The sequence below is a fragment of the Salmo salar genome, unplaced genomic scaffold (assembly GCF_965601325.2).
Source record: "Salmo salar unplaced genomic scaffold, fSalSal1 ptg000687l, whole genome shotgun sequence".
Lineage (NCBI taxonomy): Eukaryota > Metazoa > Chordata > Actinopteri > Salmoniformes > Salmonidae > Salmo > Salmo salar.
The window spans coordinates 587677-599675 of NW_027675464.1; the positions used below are offsets into that span (position 1 = coordinate 587677).

The 11999-nt window shown below is 43.4% G+C and overlaps 2 protein-coding genes across 2 annotated transcripts; both read left to right on the forward strand.

The window, feature by feature from the left end:
- The first annotated feature begins 6147 nt into the window (after positions 1-6147).
- On the forward strand, positions 6148-8816 carry LOC145877118 (uncharacterized). The gene is made up of 3 exons (XM_082972410.1): positions 6148-6275; positions 6940-7959; positions 8811-8816. The coding sequence occupies exons 1-3, from the start codon at positions 6210-6212 to the stop codon at positions 8814-8816; spliced, it is 1092 nt and encodes a 363-aa protein (XP_082828536.1). The 5' UTR covers positions 6148-6209.
- Positions 8817-9301: 485 nt separating this feature from the next.
- LOC145877119 (uncharacterized) lies at positions 9302-11242 on the forward strand. Its single transcript, XM_082972411.1, has 3 exons — positions 9302-9626; positions 10212-10696; positions 11210-11242. Exons 1-3 carry the CDS (start codon positions 9392-9394, stop codon positions 11240-11242), a joined length of 753 nt encoding a protein of 250 aa, XP_082828537.1. The 5' UTR covers positions 9302-9391.
- The last annotated feature ends 757 nt before the right edge of the window (positions 11243-11999 follow it).

Sequence of the window (11999 nt, forward strand, 5' to 3'; positions counted from 1 at the left end):
TGAATATTTCGGCTATGTTGTCTAGCAAGCTACCGAGGTGGTTGACGAGCTGTTTATGAAGAACCGTCCACTAGACTATACGTCACGCTGCAGCATCGCCTGAAAGACGCACATCGCCGTCTGCTGACTGGAGGGAAACGCACTTGAGGATCAGATTTTATTTACGGACAAAGATTATTTTACATGGATTTAAATAAATAATACTATTATATTGAGACATACAAATACCTGAATGTGCTGATTGATTAGTGCGAATAAAAAATGTTTACCACAGCATATTTATGGAACCGTCTTAAAACTGCAACGCAAACAATTGCCTGTAAATGAAAAATATCAATACCTTCTCAACTACGTTGCATAGAGATCAAAATAAATTTGACACTGTAAAGAGACCTCTTCTCTCGAATACAATTAGTTACATTTTTTTTTCTTCTATAAAATCTACAAAATGTAAAATAAATCACTTTACACAAAAAATACTTTAAAAAACATCAATATCTTATAAGACTTTACGTCAACATGATTCTGTTTTTATGTAGTTTTGATTTTGGACCTTTTAAGACTTTTTCTGGAAGATGTTTTCTAATATCCCTTTTCCCATGTTTACCCAGAAATCAAAGCCTTCACTGGTTGAAAAATGAATCTAGAGTTACATTTACCAAAAATATAGACTCTTAGATTTCATTTGACACCAAATTACACATGCTCCTATGAACATCACGTTGGTGCTCCTGGGTCCTTTTACATGGAAATGCCCTACTGTAACTCTAGAGATACAATCTATCCCCAACTAGTAATAAAGTGGTCGGGCTGGTTTGCCACTGGCCTCTCCAGCTTCAGGCTGAATCACACCCATGATGAGAGGAGGTTTACTGGAGACACAGGGAGAAACTACAGTCTGAATCACACCCATGATGAGAGGAGGTTTACTGGAGACACAGGGAGAAACTACAGTCTGAATCACACCCACGATGAGAGGAGGTTTACTGGACACACAGGGAGAAACTACAGTCTGAATCACACCCATGATGAGAGGAGGTTTACTGGAGACACAGGGAGAAACTACAGTCTGAATCACACCCATGATGAGAGGAGGTTTACTGGACACACATGGAGAAACTACAGTCTGAATCACACCCATGATGAGAGGAGGTTTACTGGACACAGGGAGAAACTACAGTCTGAATTACACCCACGATGAGAGGAGGTTTACTGGACACAGGGAGAAACTACAGTCTGAATTACACCCATGATGAGAGGAGGTTTACTGGACACACAGGGAGAAACTACAGTCTGAATCACACCCATGATGAGAGGAGGTTTACTGGACACAGGGAGAAACTACAGTCTGAATTACACCCACGATGAGAGGTTTACTGGACACACAGGGAGAAACTACAGCCTGAATCACACCCATGATGAGAGGAGGTTTACTGGACACACATGGAGAAACTACAGTCTGAATCACACCCATGATGAGAGGAGGTTTACTGGACACACAGGGAGAAACTACAGTCTGAATCACACCCATGATGAGAGGAGGTTTACTGGACACAGGGAGAAACTACAGTCTGAATTACACCCACGATGAGAGGTTTACTGGACACACAGGGAGAAACTACAGTCTGAATCACACCCATGATGAGAGGAGGTTTACTGGAGACACAGGGAGAAACTACAGTCTGAATCACACCCATGATGAGAGGAGGTTTACTGGACACAGGGAGAAACTACAGTCTGAATCACACCCATGATGAGAGGAGGTTTACTGGACACACAGGGAGAAACTACAGTCTGAATCACACCCATGATGAGAGGAGGTTTACTGGACACACAGAGAGAAACTACAGTCTGAATCACACCCATGATGAGAGGAGGTTTACTGGAGACACAGGGAGAAACTACAGTCTGAATCACACCCATGATGAGAGGAGGTTTACTGGACACAGGGAGAAACTACAGTCTGAATCACACCCATGATGAGACTACCTTTAAGGCTTAAAGGTTTGGTTAATGTTAGGGTCAAGGTTAAGGTTAGGGTCAGTTTTAGGTTTCAGGTTTTGGCCAGACGGGCTGTCAATGGGATGTTGGTCCGAAAAGTCCATTTAGTCTTTCCCTTCTCAAACCTGTCCTCCCCCTAACCAGTTCATATCATGTATTCCACCACCAGCACACCTGATTCACTAATCAGAGGTTTTGATGATTAGTTGACCAGCGGTACAAAGTGGACTGGATCTAGGTGAACTATGTGGAGGGTCTTCCAGGGACAGTACAGTACAGACTGAGAAGATAACAACAGTGTAGTTTACTCAACTCATTCACACTATCATGATTATTGTTTAGAGAGAAGATCAGCACAAGGGCATAAAGTGTAAGATATAGCAAGAGAGGACAATATGGTGCAAGGTAGCCAAAGTGGAATCAAAAGTCATAGGCCTAATCATCAATCAAATATGAAATATAAAACCAAAATATAATCTACATATAAAGACAACATGTCATCTACATGTGTTATAGAATAGCTCCCTGCTCACATCCCAGGTCATGTTTGGACTGGAACGTGACAACTCAACAGGCTATGCGCATCTCCCCAATAGCCAACAGACAACTTTCCTGAGTGCAATGTGATTAATGTGACAGATATGTACAGTATAATAAGCATAGTGAAGAAGGTAAAGATCCCACCTCGGACGCACAGCAGAGACATCGCTGCTGAGATTTCCCCTGGAGCAAGAGTCCCTCAACAATTTAAAAACACTCATTGCGTTTCAATGAATGTACTCCCCAAACGCTTGTTGCATCGTAAACTATCCTCCCTCCCATGGGACATTCAGCGGATGGATGATGCGCCGCTGCAATTTACTTGGATGAGAGGTTGGACGAACGCTCCTCCAGCTCACGATACGCAATGGTGGAGAACTACAGTGTGGTGATGTGTCGTTCACGAACGGCTCTTTTTGAATGGATCTTTTTGTTGAACGTCGGGAACCGAAATGCATCGGTGAAAGATCCATTCATCTGGCTCTCTGATTTGCATACTGCTACTACTGCTTGTTGAGCTCAGATCAACGTTTTTCTGCAGATAAATTACAACATCATTGTCTAAAGGGGGTGAATCCTCACTGCAGAAACAATACATAGTGGGGAGAGCGGGTCAATCTGGTCCACGAGGATTTATTTCATGCTTAAAAACGAGTTCTTCAATTGTTGACGCGCATTTCAGAATCGGACTTCATGTTAGCCTACCTTTTGGCTTTTACATTGAATATTTGGTGCCCAAGAGTTGTGATTGTATGTTTGTTTGTACAGTTATGGCTGTCCTGTTATTATTTTGTGTACTCACTAAACACCCACATTTGTATTTGTGTGGGAAATGTTTGTAGGCTATGGTTGCTGTTTGTATTTCATTGAACTTTAGGTCCATACAAAGAGAAATCACACAACATAGACTACCAAATAACCTTAGGCAAAAATACACGAAATAAAAGTCAAGTGAAAATGGTTATAAATGTCTTTATCAATTATGAGCAGCTCAACAATATCGACTTTTGGACACTGATGCGCAGGAGAACCTCTAGCTGTCAATCAAGCAGGCGCGGTGAACCGATTATGACGCTCAAGCGTTTCAAATGACGCAACAATACAGCTCCAGACCAGAGAAAGTTCATGCCAAAGATATTATTCGGTTCCACACTAAAACTGCGCTTTGACACGTGTGATTTGAGGTGAGTCAAATATTTACACAAGTTTACAATACATGAACCAACCGCTAGCCTACTTAGCCTATAATTCTGTCATGGTAAGATAACACATGTGAAGGTGAACGTTAATGTATTTGAAATATTTTTTCTTTCTGACATTATAAAATACAATTATATCTTTGTTTTTTTCTGTTGCTATCAATCAGTCCATCTATATCTACTCTTCTGTCTGTCTGTCTTGCTGACTTATCTGTCTGTCTGTCGGACTATCTGTCTGTCTGTGTACTGTCTAGCCAGCATATGCCAGAAAGGTTCTTTCACACAGGCTCATATTCACAAAGTCTCATAGAAGGAGTGCTGATCAATAATCAATTTTGTCTTTTAAATCAAACTGAATACGTTTTGATGAACAGGGGGGATCTGATCCTAGATCAACACTCCTACCCTGAAACACTTTGTGAACACAATCCAGGTGTACTGTGATTATGAAGTTGTGATGAGGTATTATTATATTACTTGTGCTGATGCATGATGGGTTGTAAGCGAGAGCTTGAGTACTGTAGTGTGTAGACTATTTCTGAATTAACTGACCTGGTGAGTAAATGTTGTGTACAATGGCCCCATCTAGTGACAGAAACATAGAAACACACATTGTTGCTGAACGAAGGCATCTCTTTATTTTCCAGAAATAAAACTTGTAGACCTTTCCTGCAGTCTCTGAGGAGATGGACACCTCTTCTTCTTCTGGACGATCTCCGTCTCCTACTGGGACTGTCTTCTTACCCCCTCCTATCATGTGGAACAGTCTGTAAGTCATTCATCACATAACCTAGCTCTGGTCCAGGGCATTATGTGCGGCTTGCTGAAGGAAGGCTCAGTGTCTGCAAGCTGTACGTAACGCCCTGGACCAGAGCTACACATTACCCACCTCTGGCCATCATGGACAGTCAACTCATTACATTCACGTACTGTAAGTCACAGTTGTGTTAGTTGTGTTATTAAAGACAGTTTAATTACGCAGAGGTTTAATTATTATTTTAACGCTGTAATAAATTGTCTGAGTTCACTTCCTAAATAATGTGTTGACATTCATTTGCTCCCAGCTACAAGCAGGCAGAGATGGAGGTTCAGTTCCTGAGAGAAGAGAAGAAGACCTGTACAAAGAAGGAAGCCCACATGCTTGAGTTGAGAGGGAAGGATCGAACGATCCGAAATCAGAAGAAGGAGATGGACAGACTTCAAGTCTGCCTCTGGGAGGAGGAAAAGAAGAAGAGGAATGGTGGAATGGAGAAGGACAAGATCATTGAACATCTACAGTCTGAGACAGACCATCTCAGATCCCTTTTAAAAGAGGAAAGGAGGAGAAGAAGAGTAGAAAGGGATCTAATGAATGAGTGGAAGGTTGAAATCCTGAGACTGAGGGAGTCAGAGAGACAGATGGAGGCAGAGAGACAGAGAGAAGCAGAGAGCCAGAGAGAAGCAGAGAGACAGAGAGAAGCAGAGAGACAGAGGGAGGCAGAGAGACAGAGAGAAGCAGAGAGGCAGAGAGAAGCAGAGAGACAGAGAGAAGCACAGAGACAGAGAGAAGCAGAGAGACAGAGAGAAGCAGAGAGACAGAGAGAAGCAGAGAGGCAGAGAGAAGCAGAGAGACAGAGAGAAGCAGAGAGACAGAGAGAAGCAGAGAGACAGAGGGAGGCAGAGAGACAGAGAGAAGCAGAGAGACAGAGGGAGGCAGAGAGACAGAGAGAAGCAGAGAGGCAGAGAGAAGCAGAGAGACAGAGGGAGTCAGAGAGACAAAGAGAAGCAGAGAGACAGAGAGAGGCAGAGAGACAGAGAGAAGCAGAGAGACAGAGGGAGGCAGAGAGACAGAGAGAAGCAGAGAGACAGAGAGAAGCAGAGAGACAGAGAGAAGCAGAGAGACAGAGAGAAGCAGAGAGACAGAGAGAAGCAGAGAGACAGAGAGAAGCAGAGAGACAGAGAGAAGCAGAGAGACAGAGGGAGGCAGAGAGACAGAGAGAAGCAGAGAGACAGAGAGAAGCAGAGAGACAGAGAGAAGCAGAGAGACAGAGAGAAGCAGAGAGACAGAGGGAAGCAGAGAGACAGAGAGAAGCAGAGAGACAGAGAGAAGCAGAGAGACAGAGGGAGGCAGAGAGACAGAGAGAAGCAGAGAGACAGATGGAGGCAGAGAGACAGAGAGAAGCAGAGAGACAGAGAGAAGCAGAGAGACAGAGAGAAGCAGAGAGACAGAGGGAGGCAGAGAGACAGAGGGAAGCAGAGAGACAGAGAGAAGCAGAGAGACAGAGGGAGGCAGAGAGACAGAGAGAAGCAGAGAGACAGAGAGAAGCAGAGAGACAGAGAGAAGCAGAGAGACAGAGGGAGGCAGAGAGACAGAGAGAAGCAGAGAGACAGATGGAGGCAGAGAGACAGAGAGAAGCAGAGAGACAGAGAGAAGCAGAGAGACAGGGGGTGGCAGAGAGAGTCACAGAAGCGAAGGAGAACCAGAGAAAAATGCAGGAGATCAAGAGAGTCAAACATCTGCTGGAGCTACTGATGGTGGATCTACAACTGGCCCACGTAAGACATGTCATTGTTATTATTAAATGGCCGTGTATATTCACCCAGCTGAAAATGAATGACGGTGGACAGCGGTACACTAACCCAATGTTAACCTTTATGCCTTTCCTTAACGTTAACCCTTACCTTGACCTCACTGAAACTATACCTAACCTTTACCTTAACCCAACCCTAGGTCCTGAACCTAACCTTCATTTATCTCAACCCCTATGCCTTTCTTCTGCCGGTTGAATATCCACTTCCTTATTAACATCATTACTGTTGTTGTTGTTGATAACTGTATGTGTGCAGGTTGTAAATAATTGCATTAGTGAAACATCATTTGTAGGAGTAATTTCTACAAGCATAAACATCAGAGGCAACATTGTTATAACATCACACAAATTGCAACAGGAATTTCTCAAACCCCTAACTGAATGGGCAAGCTAGTTGTGTGTTTGTATTTGTCCATAAAATGTCTCATAATTCTTTCAAACATGTCAATACATTAATTGACAATGAATTGTCCAGATGAATTGATCAAAATAACCCTGCTATTGATGTTGTCCAGTGTTTGATTCAATTACCTAGGTCTAGGTTGTATTTCTATGTATCATTCTCTGCAAATCCTTTGAAAGTATGTCTTGGTCATAGATTATCACTAATTTCACCTTTTAAAATGAAGCAAGAGATAGAGAGATTGAGGCTATGGCAGAAAGTCATGGAGGATCAGCGACCAAGACTGGCCTGGAACAACAAACCTATTGAGACAGAAAGAGAGAGGGAAAGAGAGAGAGAAAGGGAGAGAGAAAGGGAGATGGAAAGGGAGAGAAAAGCAGAATTGGAAAGACAAGAAATGAAGAAGAAAGTGAAACAGGCAGAAGAAACGATAAAAGCGTTAGAACGAGAGATTGAGAGATTGAAAGAGATGGAAAAGGAAATCATATTTGAAAGAGAAAGAGACATGTGTATTGCAGAGAATGAGAAAGTCAAACTGGTTAACGGAAAGGTAAAAGAGTTAGAGAGAGAGGTTGAGAGACTGAAAGAAGATATGACAACAAAAGAGATTCAATACAAAATCAAATTTGAAAGAGCGAAAGAAGCATATAGAAGACAGAATGAGAGAGTGAAACAGGTTAACCAAAATGTACTAGTGTTAGACAGAGAGGTTGTGAGAATGAAAGAAGAGATTAGATTGAAAGACGAGACTGAACCAGAGAGAACATTTGATAGAGACAGAGAGAGAGAAAATGATTGGAGACGAAGAGAAGAGGAGATGAAAAATAGAGTGGAGAGAGAGATGGAGATGGAGACAGCCCTCATCAATGACAAAAAGACGTCTGAATTGGAGGAAGTCTTCAAGAAAATCAAGGTACAGCTGCTAGAATTAGAAAATATGGAAACAGACGAATATAAATGGAAACAGAACCAAATGGACATGGAGGAGAAGATGGAGGGTGAGAACAACAAACAGAAAGAGGTAGAAAGAAAGAGAATGGAGAAAGTACCAAAACAGAGACAACAAGTAGATGAGAAGAAGGAGATGGAGAGCGAAGGAGAAGAAGAAAGATGTAAACAGAAGCAAATAGAGATGGAAGAGGAAGAAAGAGAAGAAGAGAGACAGAGAGAGATTGAAAGAAAGAGAATGGAGAAGAAACAAAAAAATATGGAAAGCAAACAAGAGAGACAGAGAGAGATTAAAAGAGTGAATGAAGAAGAAAGATGTAAACAGAAGCAAATAGAGATGGAAGAGGAAGAAAGAGAGAGGGAGAAAGAGAGACAGAGAGAGATCAAAAGAAAGAGAATGGAGAAGAGACAAAAAAATATGGAAAGAGAAGAAGAGAGACAGAGAGAGATTAAAAGAGAGAATGAAGAGGAACTATTTAAACAGAAGCAAATATAGATGGAAGAGGAAGAACGAGAAGAAGAGAGACAGAGAGAGATCAAAAGAAAGAGAATGGAGAAGAGACAAAAAAATATGGAAAGCAAACAAGAGAGACAGAGAGAGATTAAAAGAGAGAATGAAGAAGAAAGATGTAAACAGAAGCAAATAGAGATGGAAGAGAAAGAGAGACGACAACAACAAGAGGAGAGAAAGAGAAAGTTTGAGAGAGATCAAGAAGAAGAAGATATATGGAAACAGAAGCAAATTGACATGGAGAAGGAGGGAAGAGAGAGGGAGAACAAGATACAGAGAAAGATAGAAGAGATACACAGACGACAACAACAAGAGGAGAGACAGAAACAAATGGAGAAAGAGAAAGAAAGGGAGAAAGACAATGAGAATCAGGGAGAGATGGAATTAAAAGATCAGCAACAGAAAGAGATGGAGAAAGAAAATATGATTATGAGAGAGAGGGAGGAAGCAGGAAGAACAAATGAGGGGCAGAATGAACTGGAGATAGAACAGGAGAGAGAGATGGAAGAAAAGCAGGAAGTGATTATTAAGAAAGCAGAGGAAGACTACATGGAAAGAGAAGAGAGAGGAAAGGAAGTAAGCATGAAGAAAGATGTAGTAGTTCATGTTAAAGCTAAAGCACGGGAAGTCTTCAATAGACGTAAAGAGAGGAGGTTAGAAGTGTTGAAGGGGGAACGAGAACACATAGAAAGAGGACAACAAATCAGGAGGGAGAAGGAGGAAAGACGGCTGGAGATGGAAAGAAAACAGGAGAGGGCAAGACAACAAGAGGAGCAGGATAAAAAACGACAGATTGGAATTGCCAGACAGAAAGAAATGTTCAGACTAAGAGAGGAGGAGAGGCAGAGAGAGGAAAAGAGAGAGGAGGAGAGGCAGAGAGAGGAAAAGAGAGAGGAGGAGAGGCAGAGAGAGGAAAAGAGAGAGGAGGAGAGGCAGAGAGAGGAAAAGAGAGAGGAGGAGAGGCAGAGAGAGGAAAAGAGAGAGGAGGAGAGGCAGAGAGAGGAAAAGAGAGAGGAGGAGAGGCAGAGAGAGGAAAAGAGAGAGGAGGAGAGGCAGAGAGAGGAAAAGAGAGAGGAGGAGAGGCAGAGAGAGGAAAAGAGAGAGGAGGAGAGGCAGAGAGAGGAAAAGAGAGAGGAGGAGAGGCAGAGAGCCATTGAAGAGCCATTTAGCTTTAATCAGAGAGAGAGAGAACATCATAAAGGCAAACATAAGAGAGGAGATGTCAGAAGAGGAAAGAAGAGAGATCCCTGGGAATTACAAGATGGGTGAGACAGAGAACAGTGAAGAGGAGGAGGAGGAGGAAGATGACAAGGAGGACATTCTCCCACCTGATAAAAGTATCCGAAGGAGAGCTGTGGACTGGGTGAATAAGAAGTGGGAGAAGAGGAACCTGAAAAAGATGGAGAGAACGTATCAGAGAGAGGCTGAGGAGGGCTATAAGATCGTCCACATAGGTAAGACCTGTTTTACCTCTGCTTATGACATCATCCTCTTTAGTCTCCTCTACACACATAAGTTCCAGGCCAGTCATCATGTTGCATCATTGTTTCAATATAAAACTTCTGTCCAAAGAATATGTTAGCTGACATGGCTAATTGAGTGACTGACTGACATAACAAGAAAAATACTGCTGATGTAACAACCACGTTTTTAAATGATACCTTATGTCATCTACTAGTCTAACTCTCAAGACTAAGTAGAGACCCAGAAAGAGTTCCTAAAAAACACACACAAAAAAGGCTTTTGGGGGGGTCGGGGGTCCGCTAGTTGCCATGGAGCCCTAAGCTATCACATAGGCCCTGGCACTATACAAGGAATAGGTGCCATTTGGGGCTCATGTTCAACTTAGGGTCAGGTCAATTCGGGATGGGAATTATTGCACTTTATTGACAAATTCCATGCCTTGCTCAATTGAAAAGATTAAAGAATCATTGAGCTCCAACTGTGTTTTCTATTCTTAATTCCCTGTGTCCATTACATTTTAGTTGATACCAGATCCACTAAGTTGAATGTGAACTCTACTTCTTCTCCCCTCCCAGCCTTCCCTGGACACCCAAGGGTAATATCCACCATGACCCGGGCAGAGAGAGAGAGGGAGAAGAGGAAGGAGCTGCTGAAGGATGAGGAGAGAAGGAAGAAGTTGGAGGATTTCAATAAGCAGTGGAGAGAGCAGTCCCTGCTTAAAAAAAGGACTCATCAGAATCTGAAGGAGGAGAGGGAGAGGATGATGGAAAAGTACCTGGAGCAGATGAATCTGGAGGCTGATGCTCAAATCAACACCCGGTGTCTAACCACCCAACACAGCCACGATTCCAACCACGGTCAGGCATTGCCGGGATGGGCCACAGGCCAACAAGTAAGCCAAGAGCCTGTTGGATCTGGAGATGGCCAGCAGGAGGGGCCAAGGAGGCAGCAGGCATGGGCAGAGAACCAGGAGGGGAGTTCGGAGAACCAGCAGGAGTGGCCAGAGAACCAACAGGGGGTGCCAGAGAGCCAGGAGGGGAGTTCAGAGAACCAACAGGGGGTGCCAGAGAGCCAGGAGGGGAGTTCAGAGAACCAGCAGGAGTGGCCAGAGAACCAGCAGGAGTGGCCAGAGAGCCAGCAGGGGGAGCCAGAGAACCAACAGGGGGAGCCAGAGAGCCAGCAGGAGTGGCCAGAGAACCAACAGGGGGTGCCAGAGAGCCAGGAGGGGAGTTCAGAGAACCAACAGGGGGTGCCAGAGAACCAACAGGGGGTGCCAGAGAGCCAGGAGGGGAGTTCAGAGAACCAACAGGGGGTGCCAGAGAGCCAGCAGCTAGAAGCTCCAGGAGAGGCTGAAACTTCAGAGCCATCCTCCAAGAACAAGAAAAGGCCAGGCATCTGGAAGAGAATTAAGATGAGGTAAATAATGTTTAAACATGTATTCATGTTACACTGTTTATATATATGTTTTATCCAAATGTGAGGGTTTAGTGTACATGCAACACACATGTAAATATATAGATACTTACCTGTCTCTGTGATGTCTTACAGCATTCCTGACGTGCTGTCTGCCTAGAGCTGGAACTCGATGAAGCCACAGTTCCACTGAGGTTACATTGGTAATTAAAAGTGTCACCCAATAATTCCTCCTCCTCTTTAAGTCATCAAGCCACATTTCCTCCACAAAACATGATATTCTCCTCAAGCCAGAAAGTATCCTCTTTATCAAGGCAACAAACCATCTAAGGTCAGTGACTCTCCTCCCCAGAGCAGAGATTCTCATCTTTATCCAAGTTGAATTCATCTCTGCTCACCACCTCTACTGTCCTAGAAAATATCCCCAAATGGACATGGTTTAAACAGAAGTCCTCCCCTTAGACCAGTGGCTCCACAGACCAGAGTTTCTCATCTTTATTCAAGTTGAATGCAACTCTGATCATTTCCACCACCTCACCTGTTAAGGGGAGGTGCTGAAAAGGAGGTCGGAGAGGAGGTCTGCAGGTAGCCTGGACCGGACCGGTAGCAGCTAAGTTGCTGGCTCCATCCCCGGGCAGAGCTGCTCAAGTCAGGCCAGTGATGTTTGTTGATGTCATTTTCGTTAGCAAAGTTGTACGCTTTAATAAAAGCAGTTATTAAAAAAGCAATATTGTTGTTACGGTGTGGATTGTTGTTATTTATTAGAATTGAAACATCCAGTAGTCATGGTAGATGTTAGACTTTCAATGAGACACCTAACATTCCATCAGTCTGACACAATGTGTGACATGTTATATTAGAGATGAGTCCTCTATACACATAAATTGCACTATAACGGTGACAAACGGTGCCCACAAATAGTTGGGACAGCTTTATGTAGAACCTATTTA

What these genes read in the sequence shown, in the direction of transcription:
- LOC145877118 (XM_082972410.1), top strand. Translation starts at nt 6,210, where the DNA reads ATGCAGGAGATCAAGAGAGTCAAACATCTGCTGGAGCTACTGATGGTG. An exon ending in TGGATCTACAACTGGCCCAC is followed by an intron (nt 6,276 to 6,939) that starts GTAAGACATGTC and finishes TTTAAAATGAAG; the next exon opens with CAAGAGATAGAGAGATTGAG.
- LOC145877119 (XM_082972411.1), top strand. Translation starts at nt 9,392, where the DNA reads ATGTCAGAAGAGGAAAGAAGAGAGATCCCTGGGAATTACAAGATGGGT. An exon ending in CTATAAGATCGTCCACATAG is followed by an intron (nt 9,627 to 10,211) that starts GTAAGACCTGTT and finishes CTCCCCTCCCAG; the next exon opens with CCTTCCCTGGACACCCAAGG. An exon ending in GTTCAGAGAACCAACAGGGG is followed by an intron (nt 10,697 to 11,209) that starts GTGCCAGAGAGC and finishes CTGTCTGCCTAG; the next exon opens with AGCTGGAACTCGATGAAGCC.